Genomic DNA, 27809 nt, shown 5'->3' with positions numbered 1-27809 from the left:
GCCCTTGGAGGTGGCATCTCACCAAATCATGGAACGGTTGGGGTTTGGACAGGCCTTAAAGCTCATCCTTGCCATGGGCAGGGACACCTTCCACTGTCCCAGATCGCTCCAGACCTTGTCCAGCCTGGCTTTGGGCACTTCCAGGCAAGGGGCACCCTGTGCCAGGTGCCACAGACAGGAACTCCTTCCCAATATCCCATCCAACCCTGCCCTCTGGTAGGGGAAGCCATTCCCCTTTGTCCATGCAAATCCAGGAGCTGCTGGGCCACTGAGCAGGGACAGCACAACCAGCAGCAGTGCCAGGGGACAGAGAGCACAAACCCCAGGTCACAGAGAGCCACCAGCAGCTGGGGGCAAAGCCAGCTGTCCCCAGGGCTCATCCTGTCACTGTCACCACTGCTAGAACACCCTCACAGAGCTCCCAGGCCACACAGTGAGTTTATTTCAATAACTCATCAGGGCTACAGAGTTTGCCAAAAACGAACATCACTCAGTCAAGGGCGTGGAAAAGGGATGAAATCCCAGGGGGGCTTTGGGTGACCACCAAGGACAGCGCTGGAGCTGCCAGGTGGCACCACCACTGGAGGCTGGTGGGCAGTTGGGTGCTGGGTGCTTCCAGGGATCCAGGATGAGCTCCCCCCAGCTCTCCTCCAGGAGAGGAGGGATCCTCCTGGCCTCAGGGATTTGTCTTTGAGGACACCTAAGCCCAGGCAGAAGCGCCTTCCTGCCTGAGGCAGCCAGCACAAGTCTGGACCATGATTTGCTCCCACCACGTTGTGGAGCTGCTGGAAGAAAACCACGGCGTTCCACAGCCCTCCAGTTGTGGGGTCTCAGAACTGATCCCCCCAACAACATCCCCCCTGCACAGAGACACCTCAGAGGTGCTTCACACCGCGAGTCTTTGGTTCAGTTTCCCCTCAGAGGGAACAGAGTTCAAGGCAAAGAGTCCAAACCCTTGGACTCTGAGCTAAAGGCACTTGGTGGGCAAAGGAAATCCAACTGTACAGCAGGGGCCCAAAATCCCAGGATGGCCTGGAGAGGGCTCAGCCCAGCACAGGGAGGGGTTTGCAGACCCTGGGCAAGGGGGACATAAAGCCAAGAGGTTCAATCTCTTGGAGAAACGAGGAGAACACAAGCCAGCACTACAGAGGAGGAGGAGGAGGAGGAGGGGACGGCGAGCCCGGCAAAGGCCAAAGCAGACATCGCATCTTCGGCCTCGCGGGAGGCAGAGTCCGGCTGCCAGGAGCAGCCCAGCTCAGATGCTCTCCTCCTCCAGCATCTTGTTGACCCCCTCGCAGATCCTCTGGAGGTGGGTGCGGTAGGGCTCGGCCGGGCCGTACAGCGCCGACAGGAACTCGTAGTCCGCAAAGTGGTTGAAGACGTGGTTGATGCGCGAGTGCGACTTGGCCGTCAGGTGCCCGTTGACCGCCTGGTGCAGCAGGTCCCGGCACTCGGTCAGCACGCTGGACATGACCCTGCGGTCGAAGGTGAAGTCTATCTGGTGGAAGCTGACGGCCGTCATGGCCAAGGTGTGAACCTTCTTGCGGAAGCGCTCCATGACCAGCAGCTCCTCGGGGCTGAACTGCCCGTTGCGGTAGAGGACGCCCAGCTTCATCACGATCTTGATGAGGTTCTTGATGATCTTCTGGGCCTCCTTGCGGTTGTGGGTGTACTCCTTGGTGGCCCGGTACAGCTCATCCAGGATCTCGCTGCTGGTGTCGTCGATGAAGGCGTTGGCGATGGTCTTGGTGGCCATTTTGCTCAGGAGCTTCTTCTGGGCCTGCAGGGCCAAGTTCTTGGTGCTGAAGGTGTCCATCTCTGCGGGGGAAGAGGCACACACGGGTCAGTCCCTGCTCTGCATCCATCCCCATCTCACCTGGGCTGGTGGAGTGTCCCAGTCCATGGCAGGGGATGTCCCAGGCCATGTTCTGTGATTCCTCACCTCCCCACACAGATTTTTGGCAGGAGAAAGAGCATCTCCAGCTAATGCCAAGACTTGAGGAAGCTCCTGGCTGCCAGGGCAGGTGAGAGCTGAGCTCACCCCCCAGGTTTGGTTGGTGGGATCAGTTCCAAGGTGTTCCCACCTCCCTCTTCCCAAACTCTGTGGAGAGGCTGCAGGGAGCGAGGTGTCCCTACCTGAGCACCGACCCTCCATCCCGCTGTCCCTCCTGTCACCGACGCCTCCCTCCCTCTGGTGCCGGAAGGACTCTTGCCCCATCGTTTTTGAACATTTTTCCTTCCTCAAAACCTGACTCACTTCCTGCAGGGTGAGCTGGGGACAGCCCAGGTGGCAGCTGAGTCACCCCCTTTGCCATGTGCCACATCCACCCCGCTCTGGCCGTGGTCGGGGCGGCACAGCCGGTTTGCAGCACCCAGCAATGGCTGGGAGCCCTCTTCCCTGGCACTGCTCACCCTGGAACACCCACACAAGCTGGGACTTGTTGTGCTGCTGCCCCAGCCTCCTCCAGAGGTGAATAATTCACCCAGACAGGAGCCTCACCTACAGCCCCGCTCCCACATCCCGGCGGGACCAAATCCATCACCTGGGGCAGAGCACGGCTTTAAACTCTGCTGAGAACGGTGAAAACCAAGCCTGGAGATGCATCTTGGCCTGGGAAGCCGCAGAGCTACAAATCACAGGGAGGGGAGAACAGCAGGAAAACAACCAGGATGGATGGGCAGAGCTGGGAGCTGCTTCTGCAAGAGCCTGCACATGGCAGGGACAGCCTGGCAGAGCAGGAGGGGAGTGGATCAGCCTATAAATACATCCCCGGGGAGGGGAGAGGAGATATTTCAGCTGAAGGATGCTGCTGGTGTGAGGATGGATGGGGATAAATTGCTCATGGATAGGGAGAAGGTTTAGATTTGATGTTAAGAAGGAATTGTTCCCTGACAGGGAGCTGAGGCCATGGCACAGGGGGCCCAGAGCAGCTGTGGCTGTCCCTGGATCCCTGGAAGTGTCCAAGGCCAGGCTGGAGCAGCCTGGGGTAGTGGAAAGTGTCCCTGCCCATGGCAGGGGTGGGATGAGATGAGATTTTGGTCTTTTTCCGACCCAAACCATTCCACGACTCTGGGGTTCTGTCACAAACAAAGTCTGTCCCCATCACAGGCAGCTCTGTCATTCCCCCCTGGCCAAGCTGAAAGCCCCAGACCCCTGTGGGGATCCCCAGTGCTGCTCCCACCACTCTGGAGCGCACAGCAGCCCCTCAGGAGCAAACCCCAGCTCCTCAGGGCTCCCCAGCTGTGGCCAAGGCTGCCCAGGCAGTCATGCCAGGATGATGGAGCTGAGCCCTGGCTCCCTGAGCATCTCCCAGCCACCAGCTCCCAAACCTGAGGGCAGCCAAGGCTCCGTGGGGATGAGAATGCCGGGAGCAGTGACAGAGACGTCGCCTGCAGGGTTATTTACAGCCCTCAGGAAAAACACGGAGGTTTGGAAGCATTTCCTACGGTGGGAAAACATTGATTTTTGTCAGCCTGAGCCTCAAGCTGAGGCTCACGCGCTTAATAAGACAAAAATGACAGCGCAGAGCCTGGTGACAGCAGCTCCTGGGTCAGGCTCATGGAATTCCAATGGCTGCATGCAGGAGGGAGGGATGGGCAGGATGGGCAGAGGCAGCTCCAGCTCCTCTCACTTCACCCGTGCCAGGCATCCTGTCCGGAAGGAGCAGGGCTGTGCTGTGCTGTTGACAGCCTGGAATTTCCCTCCCCAGGCTTGTGGGGTGCCCTGGGAACGCTGCCTGGATAAATAGGAATTCCCACACCCATAGGAATTCCCACACCCGAGCTCTGCCCTGGGTGACCACAGACACAAAGCCAAGTGCAAACTCCACCTCCAGAGCACATGAAAAATAGGAAGTGCCAAGTCCTGCGAGCTGCCCACGGCTCCTAAATGCCAGCTGCAATAATGGATCAACCCTCTGCTCCCTGCAGCCAATAACACCCAGCTGCTCACAGCCCTCCCATGCTCCAGAGCAGGAGCATTGCTCCAGGGGGGAAACTGAGGCACAAAGCATTATTGGGGGGGTCCTAGGGACCCCAAAATGGTATAGGCGGGTATGGGGATCCCAAAAATGCAACCAGCTCCCTCTCCAGTGCCCAGGGATGGTTTTGTAGGCTGCTTCCTGCAAACCCCGAGGAAAGCCAGGCTCACCTCCTGCTGCACCGGGATGGTGCCCCTGGCGCCCTGCACTGCACACTGGGCCCAGCAGGAGCTGCTGAGTCAGCAGCAGCGGGAGATTTCACCGGAATGAGCCGTGTTCCTGCCGGGAAGGGCCCCAGGCCCCCATTGTTCACGAGGGGCTGCTATCAGAGCACGGAAGAGTCGAGCCTTGCCCCGAGCAGCCAACGGGAGCCTGAAATAACCCACTCCACTTCCTTCCTGTCTGTCGCTGAAGTTTACAGGCCAGCTCAGGGCTTGGGCTCCCCCCTTCTTCTTTTTAATGAAAACGCCCTAAAAAACAGTTTGTTCTTCTTCTTCCTAAGTGGAGCAGCCCAGTGCTGCTGTCACCCAGTTCCTCCCTGCTCCGGAAGAGTGCGGCAGGGCTGCGGTCCCAACAGTGGCTTTGGGGACAGGTACAGCCCTTTCTTGGAGGGTTTCCACCCATCTTGGAGGTTTTGGGGGAAGTTTTGCAGCCCTGAGTGGTGGTGTGAGGGTTGGGGTGAGCACACAGAGGGTGGCCCTGTCACAGGACGGACACGGTCCCCTTGGGGACAGACACGTGCCGTATTCATCTCCGGTTTGGCGTTCACCCCGCTGGGCTTGCGCCTCACCCAACACCCAGCTGTGACCTGATTGCCCAAAAAAACCTCTATTGCCCAAAAAAACCTCTCCCACAGCACTGAGGGCACAAGCATCAATCATCAATCATCATCAGAAAGCTCCTGTCTGAGGGGGGAAGACAAGACCCTGTCACCCTGTGGTCACCTGGCGCCAATGGCACGACAGCAGCGATATCATCCCAATTATCATTTTTACCTGCTCCAAAGATCCCTCTCCCTGCCTGTCCCTTCCACCTGGCTCCCACCAGCAGCTCCATGGACTTGGTCCCCCGAGCCCCCCCAGTTCCCTTGGCAGCAGGTGAATATTTCATGCAGGAAAGGAAAAGCACTTAATTAATTCATGGAGCAGTGCAGAGGGGGAGGCTCCACAAAGCTCCAACTCAGAGCAAGGCGCCTCTGCCTCCTCTTCCTCCTCCTCCCCTCCCTCCTCCACCTTCCCGCTGCGGCCGTAGTAACTTGGATTGTCTTGCTACAAGTTTGCTCCAACATGGAAACATCGTTTCCCAACAGGATAAACACTGAATTGCGGCCATCTCCCTGGATTTCCCTCCCACTGCTTTGGGAAACACCCCTGCTCTGTCCCCCAGCATTCCCAGTCCCCTGAATCCGTGGCTGAATGCCAAGTTGGTGGATGGCATCCCACTGCTCTGCTCTCCATCCCCCGGCATCGCTTTCCCCGTGCTCCAACCCCTATTAATTAATTAAACCCTCCTGGATTACAGGAGCCAGGTCGGAGCGCTGGGCAGTAACCTGAGAGCCCCAGCAGCATCTTCAGCCTGTCCCCATCATCCATGACCCCACATCCAGCCCCAGCAGCATCTCCATCCTGTCCCTCACTATCCATGACCCCACATCCAGCCCCAGCAGCATCTCCATCCTCTCCCCACCATCCACAACCCCACATCCAGCCCCAGCAGCGTCTCCATCCTGTCCCTCACCATCCATGACCCCACATCCAGCCCCAGCAGCGTCTCCATCCTGTCCCTCACCATCCATGACCCCACATCCAGCCCCAGCAGCGTCTCCAGCCTGTCCCTCACCAGCCATGACCCCACATCCAGCCCCAGCAGTTTCCATCCTGTCCCCCACCCTCCGTGCCCCCACACAGCTCCCAGGCCCCATTACCAGCGCCGGGAGAGCCGAGGAAGAGGAGTGGGAGGAAGGAGGGAGGGCGCGTGCCGGCCCTCGCAGGTTGCCATGGGTGCAGAGAGCAGCCGGAGACGCTGCCCGGGCGCGTGTGTGCCCAGCGGGGTGAGGCCGGGAGGAAGGCACTGAGCAAACACCTCGCCCCAGGAAAAGCTCCTTTCCTGGCACGGCCGGGTGAATCCGCGGCTGGAAGGGGCACCGGGAATGCTGAGGGGCACCGGGAATGCTGAGGGGGACAGAGAATGCTGAGGGGAACTGGGAATGCTGAGGGGGACTGGGAATGCTGAGGGGGACAGGGAATGCTGAGGGGAACTGGGAATGCTGAGGGGGACCGGGGATGCTGAGGGGGACAGGGAATGCTGAGGGGGACAGAGAATGCTGAGGGGAACAGGAATGCTTAGGGGCACTGGGAATGCTGAGGGGAACAGGAATTCTGTGGGGCACTGGGAATGCTGAGGGGCACCGGGAATGCTGAGGAGGACCAGGAATGCTGCAGGCACCGCCACACCTGGTGCTTCCCCCTTGCCCTGCTCACTCCCGGTGCCAGCGCCGGTGCCAAGCACTTGGCGTGTCCCCATCACCGTCCCCTCCGCCTCTGGCACAGAGCTGAGCTCCTCCATCCCAAAATCTCCTTCCTGCGGGGCTCCAGATGCAGCCATGGGAAGGAGCCGGGTTTTGGTTTTGCCTGGGAATGCTGATCCGCCCTGGCAGCTCCGACGTGTCTGTGCAAGGAGCTGAGCCGCCCGTCCGAGGGGGCTCCGGCAGTGCCAACCCCGGGCATGGGTGGGGAATGGGACCCTGGATCCACAGGGAGGGGGCTCAGGGGTGCTCACCCCCACACAGGGCAGGGGGGCATCCTGGGGGTTGATTTGGCACCAAGGAATTCCCCCTGGGATTATTGTGCCCCGCGGGGGAGGCAGCTGCAAAATTGGAGAGGAGGAGGAGGAGGAGGAGGAGGAGGAATGGAGGTTATTTTAAGGAGAGGAGGAGGAGGAAGAGGAGGAGGAAGGGGGGTTGTTTTATGGAGGGGAGGAGGAAGAGGAGGAAGAAAGGGGGATTCTATGGAGAAAAGGCAGAGGAAGAGGAGGAGGAAGGGGGTATTTTACAGAGAGGAGGAAGGGGGGGGTTATTTTGGAGCATCTGTCTCGCCTTCCATTTCCTCCTTTTCTTTCTCCAGCTGCCATCAAGCTGCTCTCTCTGGCAGCAACTTCCTTTCCCCTTCACTCGGAGCAGACGGAGCCTCATGGGGAAGTAGAAAACAGAGGCTGGGAGAGGGGAAACTGAGGCCAAACCACCATCCGTCCGTCTGTCCGGCTGCGGAGGGGGCCAGGGCACATCACATGCTTCCTGCCCCGGGATCGGGAGGACAAAGTCGCTCTGGGAGGGAGGAAAACTCCACGGGACGATTCGGATCCAAAGCCGGGCCTGGGGTCAGTAAAGAACGGCCCAAACCCTCCCGTGTCCCAGGGAAGATCGGGCAGAGTTGGGAGTTTTACACCCAGCTCTGCCCCCGGGGCGATCCGGCCTCTCCCAAGGGATTCGTCTTTCCAGGAATCGAGGAATTTCATCCTCTGGAGCGCAGGGACAGGCGATGCTCGAAGCCAAGTGCTGCCATGGGGCACCCGGCCCTGCCCTGGCACGTGGGGCCGTGACAGCCCCACGGGGGTGGCTCCGGTGCCTCCTCCCGGCTCCCGTTATCCAGCACCCGCCGGGCCCTTCCCAGCCCCATCGCGTTTCCCTTGAATCCGGGGGGAAATCGCCCTTGCCCCGCGTTTTATCCCCCTGGGAGAGCCGCGGCACAGCCGGGGGGTGCCGGGGCAGCTCCGGGCTCTGCCCGCCCGCAGCTCCCGGCCCTCGCCGCTCCCCGAGCCTCCTCTCCCCCCGGGCTCCCGACACCGGGCGGGGGGGACACACACGGATGATTCCCAGGGTGGGGGGCGAGAGGCTTCGCCTCCCAGAGCAAGCACGGAACGGTGCCGGTACCGAGCGCCCCCGCACCCACGGACCGGGGATGATGGGAGGAACCGGGGGAACCGGGAGGAACTGGGAGGTACCGGGAGGTACCGGGGGAACCGGCCCTTACCTGCAGCCTGCCTCGGGGAGAGCGGCGCCGGGACCGGGACCGGGGCTTCTCCGGTGCCCCCGGCGGGACGGGACGGGGCGGGACGGGGCTGGACGGGGCGGGGCCAGGCGAGGGTCCCGCTTTCCCCGGCGCCTCTCCCTGCCCGGAGGGCCCCGCAGACGCTACCAGTGCCCGGTCCCCGATGCCGGCGCCCGGTGACGAAGCTCGGTGTTCGGTCTTCGATGCTCGGTGCCAGTCCCGGTGTCCGATATTCCGTTCCCGGCTCCCGTTCAGTTCACCGCTTCCCAGTGTCCAGTGTCCGGTGCCCGGTTCCCGGTGCCAGTCCCCCGTGTCTGTTTCCCGATTCCCGATGCTGGTTCCCGGTGCCGGTTCCCGTCTCTCAGTGTCGGGTTCCCGGTTCCCGGTTCCCGGTGCCGGTTCCCGGCTCTCAGTGTCCGGTTGGCGGTGCCGGTTCCCGGCTCTCGGTGCCGGTTCCCGGCGGGTCGGGGCCTCCCGCCCGCGGTCGCCGCCAAGTCCCGCGCGGGGCCGGGAGCGGCGGGGGCGTGGCCGGGGGGCGTGTCTCGCGGTGGGCGCCAGCCAATGGCGGCGCGGGGCTTGCTACGAAGCAGCCAATGGGAGGGCGCGGACGGTGCGTGGGCGGGGCCGGGGCGGGCGCGTCCCCGTGGGTCCCGCGCGCGTGGGCCGGTCCCGGTAACGCGCACGGGGCGGGCTCGGGGCTCCCCAGGCTACACGGGGGGAACCGGGACACGCGGGGGGGACGGGGACACGCGGGGCGGACGCGGACACCGGTGGGCGGCGGGGAGGCGCGGGGTGAGAGCGTCACGCGTGGGAGAGGCGCGGGACGGCGGGCGGGAGCGGCGGCGCTGATGAACCGGGGCTGAGGATGGCGCTGCTGGACCGGGCGGAGCGGGGGCAGCGCCGCGGGGTCCGGCAAAGCTCCCCCTCCTCCTCCTCCTCCTCCTCCTCCTCCTCCACACACCGCGGCCCCACGAGGGGATGGGACACGCGGGGGCTGCCGTGCTGCCGGCCGGGAGCAGCGGGTGCGGGAGGGTTTGGGCCCGAGGGCCGTGGCTATCCGTTCATCCCGGTGCTGGGAGCCCCCCGACATCCCAGAGATTCGGAGCTGCCCAGCATCGGGAGTGTCGGAGCATCCTTCCTCTTCCTCCTCCCGGCTCAGTGGGTACGAGCCGCGGCACGGGATCCTAATTCCCAAAGGTGGCATTAAACAGATTAAAGGTGGGATTTAGAGCGGATTAAAGTCTGGATTAACGGGAGCCTTGACTTGAGTCTTGGTCTCACGCAGCGGCTGGAAAGCGAACCCCAGATCCTCACCAGCCCCCTGGCCCTGCTGCCCCCCGCCCCACGGCAGTGCCCGACACCCCCGGGCCCCCACTCCAGATATCCCCGAGGATTTGCTCTGGTGCCAGATCGTGCCGGAACAGCCGGAGCAGCTGTTACCGCACTTCCGAACAGTTGTGGCCCCAGCCTGCCCGGCATAAATCACCCTGCGGGCTCCTCCGATCCCGGTGGCCACCAGGAGCCTGCTCCTGTGTCCCCATCACTGCCCTGTTCTGCACTGCCACTGCTGTCCTGCCCCACGTTCCCATTGCTGTCCTGTGCCGGCACCATTTCCCCATCCCGTGTCCCCATTCCTGCCCTGTCCTGTGTCCCCATTGCTGCCCCATCCCGTGTCCCCATCCCGTGTCCCCACTCCTGCTCTGTCCTGTGTCCCCATTCCTGCCCCATCCCGTGTCCCCATCCCGTGTCCCCATTGCTGCCCCATCCCGTGTCCCCATTCCTGCCCTGTCCTGTGTCCCCATTCCTGCCCCATCCCGTGTCCCCACCCCGTGTCCCCATTCCTGCCCTGTCCTGCACCCCGCCGCTGTCCCATCCCACATTCCCATCGCTGGGACACCCCGCAGGTTTTCACCTGGCTCAGGCTGTTGCTGAAGGTGTTTTGGAGGGTGATGGGATGGGGTGGGCGTGTGGGGAGCACCCCCAGCGCACTCCGGTGTGCCCAACACGCAGATCCCACAATTCCCAGCTCGGGAAGAATCTCAGCAATGTCCCCACGTCTCGCGGAGCTCTGCACCTCCCTGCAGCGGCTGGGTCACACAGGGGGAGCCCCCACAAATCCATGTCCCTGCCCGGAGTGGATGGAGCAGCCGCTGCGGATCAGCGGGGCTGGGGTCACACAGGGGGAGCCCCCACAAATCCATGTCCCTGCCCGGAGTGGATGGAGCAGCCGCTGCGGATCAGCGGGGATGGGAGCTGGCGCCGCATGAAAACAGGGAATAAAAAAAGAGAGGCAGCAGGATCTGGTCCAGCTCCGAGCGGCCTCTCCCCCCGTCCCTCCTCTCCTTTCAGGGAGATGAAATGGGGCTTTGCAGCCGCCGCTCTCCTGCCCGAGAGCATCGCCCGTCCTCGGGGAGGCGGCACGGCTCATCCCCGTCCCTGTGCTGGGGCAGGTCCCACCCGGACACCGCCCGAGCTCCGGGAGCTCCAGTCCCGGCTGCTCCTCCTTGAGACACCCCCAGATCTCCAGGAGCTCCAGTCCCGGCTGCTCCCCTCGGGCCGGGAGCGGGGGCTGCGCTGCGCTGCGGGCAGGGGGAGCATCCCCAGGGAGGCAGCGCCTGAATAATTCAGGAGAGCTCAGCGAGCCAAGGGGGATCCGCTGCCCGCCGGCCGCCGAGGGCGCTGGGGAGGGCACGGAGCCGCTTTCCGTGCTGCCCTCAGCCCCGGTGTCACTGTGCCAGGACAGCTCAGGGCCCATCACCCTCCAGAGCAGGCTGCTGGCCCTGCCCGGCCCCAGGAGGACCCAGCACCTCGTTTGGCTGAGCAGGGGGACAGCATGGGGACAGGTGGGCACAGCAGGGACATGATGGCACACGGGAACGGGATGGGGACAGCATGTCCCCAACACCCCCCTGTGCCCGTGGTGGCACATGGGGACAGGATGGGGACAGCGTGTCCCCAACACCCACCTGTGCCCGTGGTGGCACACGCTGGGCCCCGGCAGCTCCTGGGACAGGCGCTGGTGTCCCTGCCCATAAAGCCGCCATTGTCACCGGGGCACGTGCGGGGTGGGGGAACCCCCGTGGCGGGGCGCTGCATCCCTCAGGCCCTTCCCTCCGCAGCATTTTGCATTCCCACTGCTCCCTGCCCGCGCCGCACAGCTGTGCCTGGCCACAATGGCCCCTTCTTGCCGCGTCACCGGCGCCGGCTGCGCTCCCTCGGCCCCTTCCCCGGGGCCGAGCCACCCCGCTGGCAGCCGAGGCGGAAAAATTCATCCCAGCTAAAAAAAAAAAAAAAAAAAAAAAAAAAAAAAAAGAAAAAGAGAAAAAAAATCCATCCTGGCAGGCACCGGCTCCGGAGGAGAGCACACTCTCCTGACCAGTTATCCCAGTGACGCTCCAGGATTGTTAGCTGGTGTCGAATGGAAGGAAAGGGACGCTGGAGGTGTCACTCAGGGGTGCTGGCGGTGCCCAAAGGCAGCTGGTGACACCCTGGGGCTGTCCTGGAGCCGTGGGGACAGGCTGTGGCTCCTGAGTGCTGGGCTTGGATCCAAACCGAGCTGCTGGCCCTCTCAGGGCACAGGGGCCTCCTGGGTCCCCAGTGCCACATTCCTGAGCAGAGCAATCCCCTGTCCCTCCCACCCTCCCCGCTGCACATCTGGCCTGGTGCCACAGCTGGATCGGGCCCTTCTCTCTCCGGTGTTCGCTCAGGGAGCGGGGAGCACCGAGCCTCGTTAGTTAATTAAAATTAAAGCTCGATCGAAGCTGTCAGGCAGTGCCGCTCCTCCAGAGGCTGCAGCGCTGCCGTGCTCCCGGGGAGGGATGGAGGAGGATGCTCCAGGGGAAGGGAAGAGGTTTCTGTGATCCCCCTCCCTGCGAGGACACGAACCTCCATCCCTGCCCTGGGGACACTGCCGTGTGTCCCGCCTGAGCGTGACCCACTTACCCCGGCTCAGCTGAGCCCTGCCTGCTGCATTTGGGGCTGGGGGCTGCTGAGAGGGACCCGGACATCAGAGCCGAGCCCAGCGCAGAGCCCCGGGCGGCTCCGGCTGCGGCGGCCGGCGGCCGGGACAAAAGCAAATGTAGGTTAAGCACAAAGTGCTGCGGCTCGGCCGCACGGGGAGGGGCCGGGGCAGGGCCCACCGCTGCAATTAGCTAATTGCTCCTGTCACTGCTCCCTGCTTCGCTCTCCATCGGATAAAACTGCCCTGGGGGGCACCGTGCCCCCCGCCTGCCCCCCGTGCGCTGCTCAGCGCTGGGGGGCTCAGGATGGAGGGAAGGGGAGCCCCCCCAAAGCTGCTGTTCCCAGCCCCGCTGGATGTGACATCCCTGGTGTCACCTGCTGGGGACAATGTCCTTAACACCAGGCATGGATCTGGCTTCCCCTCCCCTTTTTGGGGGTGTCCTGCTGCACCCCAAGGCTTCAGGATCCCTCGTGGCCAAATTCCATCCAAGCTGTGGAGTGGGAACCTGGGGTGAGTGTGGGAGGCTGTGACACCACCAGGAGCCTGAGTGACAAATTGCATCATCAGAGGGGGTCCTTGTGTCACCAGTGGGACAAACAGACCCCCAGCCTGTTGGGTGACGGCAGCACGGATGGGCCAGGGGACAGACAGGATGCTGGTGACGTCATCAGGATGATCTGTGACATCACCAGGTGCCCATGAACAGGGGGCAGAGAGAGGGGCCCGAGCAGGCTGGGACAGCTGGATGTGGAGGAAGAGGAGCAGGAGCAGGAGCAGGAGCAGACGGGGCCCTATGGAGATATGTCCCCAGCTCGTGTTTGCCAAGCCTGTCCTTGTGCTGGTGACATATTGACTGACAATTCTTAATCAAGTGGATTATTAATTAGCAGCAGAGCTGGCTGGTTAATCCTCAGCCGGGCTGGGAGCTGCTGGTTTGTGCTGACACAGCTGGGTATGGTGACAGTGCCACCGTGCTGGGTGTCCCCGAGCCAGGACACCCACGCTGGCCCAGGGAGGGGATGGATGCCATCCCCCAGGGCTCGGGTGGTGGCTTCACCCCTGTGCACACCCGAGATCCAAATCTTGCAAGGTTTCACCCCAGAACTGCTGGGTGGCACCACAGGAATGGCCCTGGCACAGCAGGAGGGTGGCTGGTGGGTGGGCACCCGTCTGTGGCGTGCCTCGGTGCCATCTGGGCCGTTCAGGGGGAGGTGACATGCGTGTCACTAGTGCCACACGTGTCCCCAGCCCCTGCTGTGGAAGTGGTGCCATGGAGGGTGCGGGGGACCAGCCCTGCCCGGTGCATCCCCGTGCCTGCCCACGTGTGGGGCCTTGTCCCCACTGTCCCCAGCAGCGCGGGGGTCCCAGCGGGCTGGGGACAGGGGAGGGGGCTGGGAGCGGCTCCTCCATCCCCATCTGAGCCGGCTCCAGGGCTGTTCTCACCGCAGCTGCTGCGGGGCCGGCTCCATCCCGCATTTCCCCGCGGCGTGTCCCAGCCATCTGCCGAGATCCCGGCGGGCAGGGCTGCTCCCGCACCGGGAGCTGCTCTCGGAGCGCTCTGCTCCCGTTTCGGTGCAGACCATTGAATTCCGGCCCCAATCCGTGCCGGGTTCGCTTCCCCGCGCGGCTCTCGGGGCGATTTCCCAGCCCCAATTAACGCTCGGAGCGTGTGACGGCGGCTCCCTGGGGATGCTCCCCGTGCTTCCCAGCTCCCGTCAAGATCGAGCGGATAAACCGATGCTGCCGGCGAAGTTAAGGCCGGCGGCAGCTCCGGGAGGCGGTGACGAGCCCGGGGCTGGCGGCAGCCGGAGGCGAATCCAGCGGGAGCGGAGCCTCGGGCCCTGCGGGGGGAGCGGGCTCGGCGCTGCCGGGATGAGCCCGCAGGTCCCAGCCCTGCTCTGAGCCCCATCTGTGACTGCTCCCTGTGTGCCGACCCCAGCCGGCCACATCCCCTGGCCGAGCCTCCCCGGGTCCGGCAGGAGGGGAGGTTTTGGGGGCCATAGCCCCTGCCAGCGTCTCGCTGTCCCCCTCCCGCCCCACACCTGCACCCCGCAATGACCCGCGGGGAGGGACAGCTGGGCTGGCACCCCCTGGCAACCAGGGAGAGCCGGGAGAGCAGAGCTGCTCCTCGCAGGCACCTGCCAAGCACACAGCCCGGACAGCTGTGCCCTCTGCCAGCTGCCCCGGGCACCCAAAAACGCACCCGCAGCCCCGCGGGTGCATTCCCAGGCCTGGCAGGGGGACGGCTGCTGCAGGCAGGGATGCTCCTGCTGCCTGGCACGGCTGCTGCCTGCTTAATTGCGCTGAAAGCACAACAGATGGCAGAAGGGCTTCAAGATGTTCTTTTCCAACATTTTGGGCTCTTTTGCTCGCCTTCCTCCAAAACAGCTCCAAGGAGGGAGGCTGGGAAGAGCCCTGTGCTCATGGGGAGGGTTGATGACCCCGGGGATGAGTCCAGGGCCACGGTGCAGCCAAGGAATTCAAGGGAATTAAAACATTTGCCGGGCTCACACTGCAGTGCTTTCTTCCCTCTGTAATCCCTGTGCCTGCTGCCCTTCCTGCCCGCACCTCCAGCACCTGCCCGCTGCTCCCAGGGCACAAAAGCCCCTTTGCCACGTCTGGGGGCAGCTGGTGGCAGCAGCTGGGTGCTGGGGGGTCACTCTGGGCCCTGGGGGGCTGCAAAGGGACCCCTTGGCTTCTTCCCAGAGATGGGGGTCCTGCCACGCTGCAGGCCCAGCCCTGGCTGTGCTGGGCTGTCCCTCAGGGCACTGAGAGTGGCACCGGGCCCAGCACCCAGCAGGCACCCCAGGACACTGTGCCACCCCCACCCTGAGCCTTGCTGGGGCTGGGCACCATCATCCTGTGCCCTGGGCAAGGCTGGCACCTGGCATGGCTGAGCTGGAGCAGGACCCAGCACCCACCCCTGGCTCCAGCACCCGTCCCTGTCCCAAACAGTCGCCCCTGTCCCCGGCACCCATCCCAAACACCCATCCCTGTCCCAGACACCCATCCCTGTCCCCATCCCCAGCACCCATCCCTGTCCCAAACACCCATCCCTGTCCCAAACAGCCGCCCCTGTCCCCAGCATCCATCCCCAGCACCCACCCTTGTCCCAAACACCCATCCCTGTCCCAAACACCCATCCCAGCCCCTAACACCCATCTCCAGCACCCATCCCTGTCCCAAACACCCATCCCAGCCCCTAACACCCATCTCCAGCACCCACCCCAGCTCCCAGCACCTCACCCCTGTCCCAAACACCCACTCTTGTCCCCAGCACCCATCCTGGCCCAAACACCCACCTCAGCACCCACCCTATCCCTGACACCCACCCCAATCCCAAACACCCACCCCAGTCCCAAACACCCATCCCCAGCACCCATCCGAGCCCCCAGCACCCATCCCAGCACCCACCCCTATCCCCTGCACCCATCCGAGCCCCCAGCACCCATCCCAGCACCCACCCCTATCCCCTGCACCCATCCCAGCCCCCAGCACCCACCCCTGTCCCCGCACCCATCCCGGCCCGCGCTCCCCGCCTGCCCCCGCGGCTCCCGGGCCGGGGTGTGTTACCACGCGCCTTTGATGAATTATTTATGAGGCAGGTGACCTCATTCATTCAGATTGATTTTCCTCCCTGTCACTCCAATTCCATCGTGCTCCTGGAAGCCACGGGGGCCCGTCAGGTGCTGGGCTGTGGGGACGGACCTGGGCACCAGGCAAGAGCCCTTTGACAGCCCGGGAATAATTAGCGTTAATAATAATATTATTAATGGTATTAGTACTTCCATTGCCAGCATTGTTATTATTAAAATTAAGATTTTAAAAATAATTGTATTATTATTATTGCTCTTATCATCATCGTTATTATTATCATTATTGATAATATTGGTATTATTACAGTTGTTACCACCCTCCTGTCCTCCCCAGGACCCCGGGCTGTGCCCACCCTGCCTTGCCCAGTACAGACAGACCCACATCTGCCAGTGGCTGGGTGGCCCAGGGCCACCAAGGGCAATGTTGTCACCTCTGCAGGTGTCCCCAAGCCGGAGGGTGGGAGGTGGCAGCCTGGGCGCTCTCCCAGTGCCTTAAAGATGTGTTTACAAACACACCATTGGATTAAAACTGCACATATTTGAAGCTATATTTAATTTTAAGTGTTCTCTGTGTTCAACCAGTTGCTCGAGCTTATTAAAAAGATATATTAAAAAAGCAATGTGTATTTATTTGTGTACACACACGGCTGCAGCTCCTGCAGCCCCTTCCCAGCACTCGCTGCCTGTCTGAGCGCTCCGTGCCTCAGTTTCCCTCCCAGATGGATGAGAGGAGCACCCCGGGGCTGTGGGAGGAAGGCTCAGGGAGGATTTGCTGCCTCTGGGGAATGGATGGCGGGGAAAGGCTGAGCCCAGGGAAAGGCTGAGCCCAGGGAAAAGCTGAGCCCAGGGAAAGGCTGAGCCCAGGGAAAGGCTGAGCCCAGGGAAAAGCTGAGCCCAGGGAAAGGCTGAGCCCAGGTCTGTGACAGATCCATACGGGAGGGGACAGAGCGGGGCTGGCAGCGCCCCCGGTGCTGCTGAACTTGTGACACGGTGGCACTGCAGGACAGCGCCAGCACCGTGAGCGTTCACCCTCCCAACAGCCCCTGAATCCAGCCGAGCATCCCCTGCCAGAGCATTCCCGGGGTAAACATCCCTGGACAGGCATCCTTGAGCCAGGGCATCCCTCAAACGAGCATCCCTGAGCCAGAGCATCCCTGAGCCAGGGCATTCCCGGGGTAAACATCCCTGGACAGGCATCCCTGAGCCAGGGCATCCCTCAAACGAGCATCCCTGAGCCAGGGCCTCCCTCGGGCCGGGTACCCAGCACTGCCTCGTGGCCGATTCCCATCAGGAGCCGCCCACAGCTCAAATTCCCCCCGCGCTGCCCCTGAGAGCGGCTCGGTGGCAGCTGCCCATCCCCATTGTCACCCCTGCCCATCCCCATTGTCACCCGACAATGGGAAGAGCCCAGTCCTGCTCCCCGGGAGTGCTATTAGCCCAAATATTTGCTTCCCGTCTCCAGGGTGACAGGGTTGCCAGCGCTCACCCACATCCCTCCTTTGATCATTTCCCTCTTGATCTTCCACCGCCGCCGGTTCCCGGCGCTCCTCCCCGGCGCCCTCGCCTCGTGGGGATGCGGGAGCCGGTGGCACCCGCGGGGTCCGGGAGTGGCGGTGGAGGAGCTGGGGGAGATGGGGGAGAGGGGTGGGGGAGAGGAAAGCAGGACTGGGAGTGATGGAGGTGAAGAGTGGAGGGTGAAGGCACAGCTGGGGGGGAGGATGGAGATGGGGGAAAGGGAGATGGGTGTGACCTTGGGGAAATGGATGTGGCCCTGGGGTTGGGATCAGGTGCTTGAATCTGCAATCACCATTCCTTCATGGCCACAGCCACCATCCCCCCATGGCCACCACCACCATTCCCCTATGGCCAAAACCATCTCCTTCCCATGGCTACCACCTTCTCCTCCCCATGGCCACCATCATCTTCTCCCCATGGCCACAGCCACCATCCCCCCATGGCCAAAACCATCTTCTCCCCATGGCCACCACCATCTCCTCCCTATGGCCACCATGTCCCCATGGCCACCATCATCTCCTCCCCATGGCCACCACCATCTCCTCCCCACACCCACCATGTCCCCATGGCCACAACCATCTCCTTCCCATGGCCACCAGCATCTCCTCCCCATGGCCACCACCATCCCCCCATGGCCACCAGCATCCCCTCCCCATGGCCACCACCATGCCCCCATGGCCACCACCATCTCCTCCCCATGGCCACCACCATCTCGCCCCCATGGCCACCACCACATCCCCTCGTTCAAGCAGGGCACTTCAATGACCAGGGATGGGAGAACAGAGACTCTCTGGTGGGACCATGCTCCCTCCACCCTGCTGGGACAGCAGGACCTGGCTCAGCAGAAGCCCTGGGCAGGACTGACCCAGCTGCTCCCACTCCTTCCCCCTGCTCCTGCACACTCTTCCTGGAACAAGTTTTTCCCAGCCCAGGGAGCCAAGCAGAGCCACAGCAGATCCAAGCTTGTTTCTATCTTTCCCAAATCTCACCCAGGTCCAACACTGGCTCTGAGGGCGGGGGATGGAGCTGAGAAATTTCTCCCAGAATAAGAAGAATTTTGGAGCCAGGTGGGATCAGCTCCAACATCTCTGGAATTTGGCGGTGGCAGGGGAGGGACCGACAGTGCCGAGCCATTTCTAAGCAGCGTTTTTAAAAAACAAAGCGAAATCTTCGCCAGAAAATGTTATTTCCATCCCTTTGGCAAGCACGAGTCATTTGGAAGCGACGCTTTGTGTTGGGAATGGGACCCAAATCTAAAGGAGCTGGGAATGGAGCTCTGGGAAAGCTGCTGGGAGCTGGGATGGAGCCACAGCGAGGGCTGGTGGGGTTTGGCAGCTGGGATCCACACCCCCACCATGCCCCTGCACTGTGGCACCTCAGGGGCTGTTCAGGGGCTGTCACCACCCTTGGTGACAGGCTGTGTCCTGTGTCCCTGTCCCTGAGGTGGTCTGGGGAGCTGTGACCCTGTGGCCTTTCCCTCACAGAGCCAAACCCCTTTGCTTTGCAAAGTCCCGGCCCCATGCTGCAAATCCCCTGGGAAAAGGGCAAAATCCAGCCCCCCTTCCATGGGGGACCCCATCATGGACCAGGAGGGACCAGGAGGGACCAGGAGGGACCAGGAGGGATGTGATTGTGGGACCTGAAAGGACAAGAGGGGACATCAGAGCAGCATCATCACATGGGGCGAGGAGGGACACGGCTGGAGAACCAGGAGGTCTGGAGGAACCAAAGGACCAGGAGAACATGGAGGGACCATTAGGGACAAACCTTCAGGCGCAGGGGCCATGCTGTCACAGCAGGGACACCCTCAGAGGAGCGGAGGACACCAGGACGGACCCTGTCACCAGGTGGGAGCACCCGGGGACACCGCGGGCACCGGGAAGCGGCGGCGCCGGGGGTGGCAGCGGCCGGGGGAGCCGTGCCCGCCCGCACTTTGCTGCATGACGGTGATTAAGTTGCTTCCCCTCGTTATGGTCCCTCGGGGAGGTGTTAACCAGCTGCTAATAAAGACGGATGGTTCTGAAGTGGCGTCTCCGGAGCCTTTGTGTCCGTGGAATTTCGGGAGAAGCCACCGGGGTGCCCGGAGGCACCGGGCAGAGCCGCGGCACCCTCCAACAGCCGGCACTGGTGGGGACAAATCTGCTCTGCGGGGGTGACAGGGGGGACGAGGGGAGGATTTGGGAGGCTCGGAGGGTGCCGAGAGCCGGAGCAGCCCCGAGGAGGAAAAGGGCGACCCGAAGGGCTGCGGGGGGCGGGAAAGCAGCGGGAAGAGGAGAAATCCAGCAGCAACTGCCCATTAAAATTCATGAAAGCTGTTAAAAAGCAGAGCGCAGCGCGAGCTCCCGGCTGCTGCTGACAAAGCCGGCGAGGGAGGCGGCGGTGCCAGCTCCGTGCAGTGGCGAATTCGGGGTTCAGCCCCCCCTTCCCAAACCGATTTCCCGCTGGGTGACACCACCACGGCCCCGGCTCCCTCGGCACCCACCCGCTGCCGGGCGGAGGGGGTGGATGGAGGCACCAAAGCGCATCCCCCACCACGGTACCCCTTCCCTCACAGGGGACCCCAAACTCCCTCCGCTGCCTGGAGGAAGATTTGCATCTTAGAGCTCATTTATTTTCCTTTTTCTCATATATTTTTAGCCCCCCAGCCCCCCCCCCCCCGCCATTCACAACCCCCCTCCCAGCTGCCTGCGAACGAGCCCCGGCGCGATTCCCTCGCCGTAATTAGCAACGTTTCTGCAGGCAAATGGCAGTCGGGAGTGGAGGTGGCATTTCCTTAATTAAAACAATTAATTAGGGTGGGGTGAGAGGGAAGATAAAACATCTTCCCCATAGAAAAGCCTCTTGGAGCTGCCGGTCCCTCGCGGTGGTGCCAGCGATGTGGCTGCCCCAGGGTGACCGTGCCACACGTGCCCCTGTGGGTGCCCACCCTTGGGTGCTGCCCGGCCACTGAGCACCCCGGGGCGGCTCTGGGACCCTCATCCCAGCTCCTTGGCCTGCGAGGCCGGGCTGTTTGTCCCAAAATGTCCCCGTCACGGCCAGGGCCGGTCCCAGCCGGAGCATCCCGGCCGTGGCGATGCCGGCATCGTGCCGGCCCCGGTTCTGTGCCGGGGTATAAATATCCGTGTGTTACTTAGCGACTAATTGCACGGAGCGCAACAGCGGGGGGTGCCAGCCCCTAATGAGGATCTGGAATCAGAGCTGCTAATTACCCCTGTGCCGAGCTGCCGCATCGCTCCTGCTGGGCTCTGCCTGTCCGGCCACGCCGCGCGGCTCCCACCGCATCCCGGTGGCGTCCCTGGCACCGCCGGGCCCAGACCCCCGTGCCAAGGGGGTTTTGGGCCGGTGAGAGGCCAAATCCAACCATGTCCCCGTTTGGATGGCCTCCCTGAGGCAGGTGCCTCCCCGCACCCTGCTCACGTCCCTTCGGGTGACCTGGCACAGCCACACCGGTGCCAAGGAGCGAGGGCTGCCGTGAGTGGCCTGGTGAATGCCCGGGCACACGCGGGGCCGTCTGTGTGTCCGTGGGGGTGTGCGAGGCCAGCTTGGGACAGGGGTGTTTGAAATCCAAACCTTTCCATGGACTGGGGGAGCGCCCCGGGCCAGGCCGGTGGAACCCCGAACCCCTCAGCAACACCAACCCAGCAGCAACGTGGTGGTGTTGGCCCCTCTTGCCGAGCTCACCCACCCCCTGCTCGGACTGAAACCTTTCACTTGGTCCCAGAAGCTCCAGCACGCACAGGACGAGGCTCTGGCACCCCTGGCACAGCCGATTCCAGCACCGGGGGAGCCCCGGCCGAGCCACGGCACAACCCGGTGCCCGGTGCATCCCTTGTACGGGGGTCACCCTTCCCCAGAGCACAGAATTTGGGGTGCCCAGGAACATCCCTCCGGGCTCATCATCTTCCCGTGGCTGGGGGATTTTTTTCCTGGGCTCTGCACACCACGTGGATGGTGGGAAGCAGGTCCCGGGTAAATATCTCCCGGCGGGTGCGTGCGGGGATGCTGCCTTCACAGGATTTACAGCTTCAAAGCCTCGGCCTCAAAGCCTGCAGATATCTTTTCATCATTTCAGCCGCGGTCTAATTACCCCGCTGGCCGCCGGCGCTGCCCGGCGCTCCCAGGTACAGCCTCTCTTAATAGCTGGAATTTATTATTTAAATGTCGTTTTTCAGCTCCTCGCTCCCGTTCCGGCTCCGGGGGTGCCTGTGCCCCCCCCCCCCCCCCACCCCGCACCCCAAAACCTGGGCGCCCTGATCCGCCAGCACCCGGCGTTCACGCTTTCCGCCTGCTCTGAGCCGTGACGAGTTATTAATTAACGGCGAGGTATCGTTCCCTGCTTCATCTTCGCTGTAATTAGATGGTGGGGATGCCGGGAAGCCGAGCTGCTTAACGCTTGCCGGAGGGCGATGAAGGGAACCGGAGTCCTCCCGACCCAGCCGGCGCATCCCGGTGCCGCCGGAACCGGGGCTTTGCTCCCCGCCAACCGAGGGCCCCTCCCGCCGGCCCGGAGCTCTGGCGCAGAGCCCCGGTACCGCTGATTTACGGCGGGCACCGACCCCGCCGGCGGCGGGGCCGTGATGGATGCGGGGCCGCGTGCCGTGATGGATGCGGGGAGCAGCCCCGGCCGCGGCGCCTGTTAATTAGTCGCTCTGGATTGATGAGAAATTGCAGCTCCCGCTAACGATGGCAGCGGCTGAGCCGCGGCGGCGGGGCCGGGGTCGATGCCGGCGGTGCCGCTTCCCCGGCTCTCCGAGGGGCTGCCCGGCCCCGCAGCCGGCACAGCCGGAGGATAATTTATGGTTTCGTATCAGTGCCGCTGATCTTGGAGCTTTTCCAGCTTCCTCTTCCCTCTCCCCACATTGCTTTTCCTCGAAAGCCGATTGCCCAGGATGGGATCCAGCTCCTGGCCGAGATGTCGCTGTCCCCAGCGCCCCCCTGGCCGTGTCACCCCCCAGGTACCCCTGGGCTGAGCCGGGACAGGGCTCTGCCGTGGGCCGGGCCGGTTCCTCCTCCTCTGCAGGGAGGGATGAGGGCATTGCCCGGCCTGGAGCCCGCTCAGGACACGCACCCACCCGGGAGCAGCGTGGGCAGCCCCGCACCCGCTTGCAGAGCGTCATTTGAAGGTGTCAAATCGCCTTTTAGTGATTAAATTGCTCTGTGGAAGTGGAGCGCGGGGATCTGGCAGGGCGTCTGGGAAGGGATCTGGAAAAGGGTCTGGAAAAGGGTCTGGCAGGGCAGGGAAAGGATTTGGGAAGGGAGCCTGGAAGGGGAAGCTCAGCAACGGGCGGTGGCGTCCCCCCATTCAGGGAAATGACCCCAGTGCCACCAGCTGCTCCGGTTTTGGGGAGATTTTGGTGGATTTTGGTGTTTTCTCGGCGGCTGTGGGAGCTGTTTGCAGCCGCAGGAAGGGCAGGCGCAGACAGAGCCCTGGGGGCGGTGGTGGCAGAGCCCCGGTGATGGGCACAGGCGGGTGGCACTGCCCGGGAGCCTGGTGACACCAGGGCAGGGCAGGGCTGAGGTGAGCGCTGCAGGCAGAGCCCTGCCAGGGGGATCATCCTCGTCCCTCGGCGCCGGCAATTCCCTGCCTTGTCCATCGATCCCTGCGAGGTGTTAAGAGAGGCTGGAGCATCGATTGGAGCAAAGCCCGGGCTCAGCGAGGCCCAAGGCTTCCCCAGCAAGGCGTGCGGGGTCCTGCCTGGGGTCTGGAGGCCGGAGGAGGTGCAGAAACCTCGGCGGGGACAAAGGATGGCGGGGTGGGGACGTGCTGGGCCATGGGAAACGCCGATGAACCCCGGGCGCGCCTGCCAGGCGCCCGCGGCTGCCGGCTTGGCACTGCCTCGCCACAAACCGCTCCTGGACCGTGTCCCGGGCGCTCGCCGTGACAGACGGGGACGCTCAACAAGGCACGGGCGGGTGCCCAAGGCAGCCGGGCCCGCCGCTCCCGAGGCACCGGGAACGGCAGCGAGCCCAGGCCGGGATGCGGCGGGAGCATCCCCGGCCCGTGGCACCAAACAACGGCGACGGAAAAAAAATCGGATTCCATTTTCCTGAGGAGAAAGGAAGGGCTAAAGACAAAAGAGGCCGTTTACCAACCGGCTGGCAGCCCAGGGGAAATCGCTATCCAGATAAAAAATCACAGATTAAGGAAGGAAAGAGCTGACCTTAACTCCAGTCCTTAGGCAGGGAGGAAGGGCAGGATTTTCACCGTTTAATTGGGGTTTTTTAACCATTTCGGGCGGTTTGTTTGCTCTACTTCAAAGCCAGGAGCGCATCATTTTTACTCGGTGGCTGTAATAATGGCATAAATAAAGAGTTGGGGGATTTTAAAGCGGCTTTTTTGACTCTGATTGCCCTTGAATTAATGAATCTTTTTGAGAAACAGAAAGAACCCCAGTTCCTAGGGATTTATCCTCGTGCAGAGACGACATCAGGGCTACAGCACTGGGCTGAAAGCTGGAAAATAGCTGATGGAAAAGGCAAAAAATCCCCAGTAAACGTCAGGATGGGTTCAGCAGCCTGCTCCCAGTCTGCACCATTATTTTGGGTGAAATCCTTACGGTGGCTTTGCTGGCTGTGGGGGGGGACCCCCATCCCCAGGTTTGTCCCTGCAGGGGCTGTTGCTGGAGCCCCCCCGGGGCATGGAAATGCTTTGGCTTGGGCCGCGGGGCCGGCGTTAGCCACGCTTGAGGGGAAAATCACAATCGCTGCCGGGGCCCCACGCCAGGAGCCGGCCCCGGAGCTTCCCCGGGAAGAGCCAGGGGGGATCCGCATGGGGGGGCCCTGGGAGCTGGCAGGGTCATTTTGGGGGGCTGGGGGTGGGTTTGGGGGGGGTCTGCTGGTGCATTGGGTCACTGGGGAAACTGAGGCACGAGCTGAGAGGAACGGGCTCAGGGAAAGGGTGGGAGGGGACAGGGGTTGGGGGTGATGTCAGGCATCCCCCACCGCCACACCAAGACCGCGGGAAGGGGGAAAAAACCCTGCACACCCAAAAGCCTCGGCTTTGCTCCTCCTCCTCCTCCTCGGTAGGACACGGAAATCTTGGGGATTTCATCCTCGTGAGGAGAAAGGAGGAAAGCTGAGGAGGGAGCAGGCATGGGGGCAGCTCCTCCGTGTGGCAAAGTCCCTCAGCGGGGATTTGGGGGCCACGAGCACCTCTGGGCCCCCCCCAACCCCTCCCCTCCGGGTCTGGTTCATTGCCAGAGGGAGGGAGAACTGAAAGTCTGGGCTTGGAATAAAGGAGGTTGTGAAAGTCACTGACTCCGGATGGAACCGGAGCAGGAGAGAGCTGAAAGGAGGATAAAAATAACCCGGGCTCGGTGCGGGGGCACGGGGGCACGGGCATGGGGTGGGGTTCGGGGGGCACGGGCCATGGACCGGGGCGGAACAGCTGGGCTGGGCCAGACCGGGCTCCTGGGAGCACATCTGGATGGGGAAGCAGCGGGAACAGCTGGTTTGGGAGCCTGGGGGCAGCAGCTGGATGGACGGCCCTGGGGTGCCAGCGGGAACAGCTGGACCGGGGGCATGGCGGGCACATCTGGGGCTGGGCAGGGCTGCCAACATCTGGATTTGGCCTCGGGGTGCACCCGGGCGGGAGAGGCCGGTGAAGGTGACAGCCCTGGCTGGGTGACACCGATGGGGACGAGGGGCTGGCCCAGGTCCCCCCGGGGCTTGGGGAGCTCAGCTCCTTCCCGCCCCATCCCCGAGCAGCCACGGAGGGTCCTTCTCCCTCCCCATGAACCCGATGAAGTCACCAGTCGCCTCCCGGAGCAGGGAGATGGCAGCGGGGTGGCAGGAACAAGGTCATTAAAGCAGAAAGAAAAATACATTAGAAATGTTCAACTGCTCAGTCTTGCCTGAAATGTGCTTAAATCAGCCCCGAGTAAACAATGAGACGGGATTAATGGCAATTAGTTTTCATTAGAAAGGTGGCATCACCCTCCCCTGCTCCCCGGGGGCCGCTCCCTGCCTTGCTGGGGACCGCGGGAGCTCCCGGCCGGATCCAGCCCGGGGCAGGGACGGTGACCGCGTCCTGCCGAGCCCCGGGGCTGCGGGAACCGCCTTATCTCGGCCGAGGCAGCGGCGCGGGGCCGCGGCTTCAAAGGGAACCCGCAAATCCGGCACATGCAAAGCCCCAGCTGCTCCTGCAGATAACCGGGGGCTGGCCTGGGGTGGCCTCAGCCGCTCGTTCTGGGACGTGGTTGGCTTTGGGGGGGTGGCTTTGGGGTGAGGTTTGGCCCTGGGGTGCTGCAGGGCCCCAGGGAGCTGCTCAGCCTTGGGTGATGCTCGGCTTGGAGGTGATGCTCAGCCCTGGAGGGATGGCCAGGCCCTGGGGTGCTCAGCCTCAGGGCAGTGTTTGGGCTGTTCCTCATCCTCAGGGCAGTGTTTGGGCTGTTCCTCATCCTCAGGGCAGTGTTTGGGCTGTTCCTCAGCCTCAGGGCAGTGTTTGGGGTGTTCCTCATCCTCAGGGCAGGATTTGGGGCCATTCTCATCCTCAGGGCAGGATTTGGGGCCATTCTCATCCTCAGGGCAGGATTTGGGGCCATTCTCACCCTCAGGGCAGTGTTTGGGGTGTTCCTCATCCCCAGGGCAGTGTTTGGGGTGTTCCTCAGCCTCAGGGCAGTGTTTGGGGTGTTCCTCACCCTCAGGGCAGTATTTGGGGCCATGCTCATCCTCAGGGCAGTGTTTGGGGTTTTCCTCACCCTCAGGGCAGTATTTGGGGCCATGTTTAGCCTGGGCACAGCCCCAGTTTTTGCAGCTGCCCCGGGGTGCAGGGGAAGGGGGAGGATTCTGTGTCTCCTGCACTTTGGGGTGCTGATGGTCGGTGCTGGGTGCTGCCACCAAGGCCATCGGTGACCCTGCAGGGTGGGGACGCTCTGGTGGCCACTACAGCCCCTCAGCTGAGTGTCCAGGGCTCATCACCATCACCCCAAAACACTTCCTGGGCAGGAGGGGTGGAAAGAACCCTCCCTGCCTCCAGAATGGGGCAAATTCCGTCAGTTTTGGGGCTGGCCCGAGCGCACACCGGCCTCGCCGGGTGGGACACAGCCAATCCCGGTGGTGGCTGAGCCCCGGTGCCCCACCAGACCCGAGACCCCCGGGGGTCCCTGTCCCCCCGCCCGGGGCACGGCCCCTGTCATTAGCACCCAGAAAATGTTGGGTTTCTGCCTGGGAAAACACAGCAGATATGTACATTAAACATCAAATTATAAAATTAACAGATTCCAACTGCGGATGATTTGCATGTGCAAATTAACTTAATTACCGCTCTTCCTCCCCAGCGCCCGCGTGCCGGGAAGGGCCGGCCCCGGCACGGCCGCGGCAGCTGCGGGAACGGGAACGGGAACGGGAACGGGAACGGGAACGGGAACGGGAACGGAGGGGCCGGGGGGCGGCAGCTGCGGGGGCCGCGGTGCTCCGGGAGAGGCGCACGCGTGTGCAAACACACACAAAAACACACGTGTGCAAACACACACACACACACAAACACACACAAACACACACAAACACACGTGTGCAAACACACACACACACACAAACACACGTGTGCAAACACACACAAAAACACACGTGTGCAAACACACACACACACACACACACACACACAAACACACGTGTGCAAACACACACACACACGTGTGCACAGCAGTGCAGGGAGGCCCTGGATGTGGCTGGAAGATGTGGATGGACACACAGACGGACACACAGATGGATGGACACAGGGATGGATGGACACACGGATGGACACACATGGATGGACACACATGGATGGACACACGGATGGATGGACATACACATGGAATGGACACAAGTGAATGGAAACACACGTATGGACACCTGGGTGGACACACACGGATGGACAAACAAATGAATGGACACATGGATGGACACATGGATGGATGGACACACGGAATGGACACACATGGATGGACACATGGATGGACACACGGATGGATACACATGGAATGGGCACATGGATGGATGGACAGACACATGGAAACACACATAGATGGAGACATGGATGCATGGATGGATGGATGGATGGACACATGGACACACACATGGATGGACACACATGGATGGATACATGGATGGACACACGGATGGACATACATGGATGGACACACGGACACACAGATGGACACACGGACAAATGGACACACACGTGAACACAGGTGCAAACCCACGGACACACGTGTGTGCACAGCCACACCCACACAGGGACGGGCACGCCCAGGGCTCCTGATCCAGGGGTTCTGCCCAGGGGGACGGGGCTGCCACGCCGGGGTACCCCCGAATGGGGCTCCTCCTGCCCCCCACATTCCATCCCCCAGGGCAGAGGGGCCCAGGGCTGCTGTGCCAGGGTCCCCTGGGGCGGGGGCTCCTCCTGCCCCCCACATTCCCTCCCCCCGGGGCAGAGGGGCTGCCGGGCTCCATCCCCAGCTGGGGGGGATCTGCCGGTGCTCCCGGGGGGGCTGTGAAGGCACCGCTCCCCAAAAGCCCGGCCTGGGCCCCCGCAGGGAGCGGCGGGGCCGGGGCCGGCGCTGGGATCTCGTGCCGAGCCCAGGCGTGCCGGGCCAGGCCGGGGGTCGGCGCTGGGATCTCGTGCCGAGCCGAGGCGTGCCGGGCCAGGCCGGGGGTCGGCGCTGGGATCTCGTGCCGAGCCCAGGCGTGCCGGGCCAGGCCGGGGGTCGCGGCTGCCACCCCGCGTGCT

The 27809-nt window shown here is 63.0% G+C and overlaps 2 protein-coding genes and 1 long non-coding RNA gene across 4 annotated transcripts; 1 reads left to right on the top strand and 2 right to left on the bottom strand.

Moving 5' to 3' along the window:
* Positions 1-419: 419 nt before the first annotated feature.
* On the bottom strand, positions 420-8711 carry TNFAIP8L1 (TNF alpha induced protein 8 like 1). Of its 2 annotated transcripts, none has more exons than XM_071452246.1 (2): positions 8009-8711; positions 420-1818 (listed from the first exon to the last, which is right to left on the bottom strand). In XM_071452246.1, exon 2 carries the CDS (start codon positions 1814-1816, stop codon positions 1256-1258), a length of 561 nt encoding a protein of 186 aa, XP_071308347.1. In that variant the 5' UTR covers positions 1817-1818; positions 8009-8711; the 3' UTR covers positions 420-1255. The 2 variants fall into 2 exon arrangements, with proteins under 2 accessions (XP_071308347.1, XP_071308348.1); XM_071452247.1 differs by lacking the exon at positions 8009-8711 and adding an exon at positions 4151-5312.
* LOC139602407 (uncharacterized) lies at positions 6021-9282 on the top strand. The gene is made up of 3 exons (XR_011683189.1): positions 6021-6099; positions 7103-7355; positions 7477-9282. It is a non-coding gene; the product is annotated as an uncharacterized lncRNA (long non-coding RNA).
* Positions 9283-17015: 7733 nt separating this feature from the next.
* On the bottom strand, positions 17016-27563 carry LOC139602077 (keratin-associated protein 9-1-like). Its single transcript, XM_071451585.1, has 2 exons — positions 26361-27563; positions 17016-17205 (listed from the first exon to the last, which is right to left on the bottom strand). Exons 1-2 carry the CDS (start codon positions 27530-27532, stop codon positions 17016-17018), a joined length of 1362 nt encoding a protein of 453 aa, XP_071307686.1. The 5' UTR covers positions 27533-27563.
* Between the last annotated feature and the right edge of the window lie 246 nt (positions 27564-27809).

This window comes from Agelaius tricolor, unplaced genomic scaffold (genome assembly GCF_023055355.1).
Source record: "Agelaius tricolor isolate 1412-34295 unplaced genomic scaffold, bAgeTri1.0.p SCAF_33, whole genome shotgun sequence".
NCBI classification, from domain to species: Eukaryota; Metazoa; Chordata; class Aves; order Passeriformes; family Icteridae; genus Agelaius; species Agelaius tricolor.
Note: the sequence above shows the minus strand (reverse complement) of the source record. Positions and strands in the feature narration are given on the sequence as shown.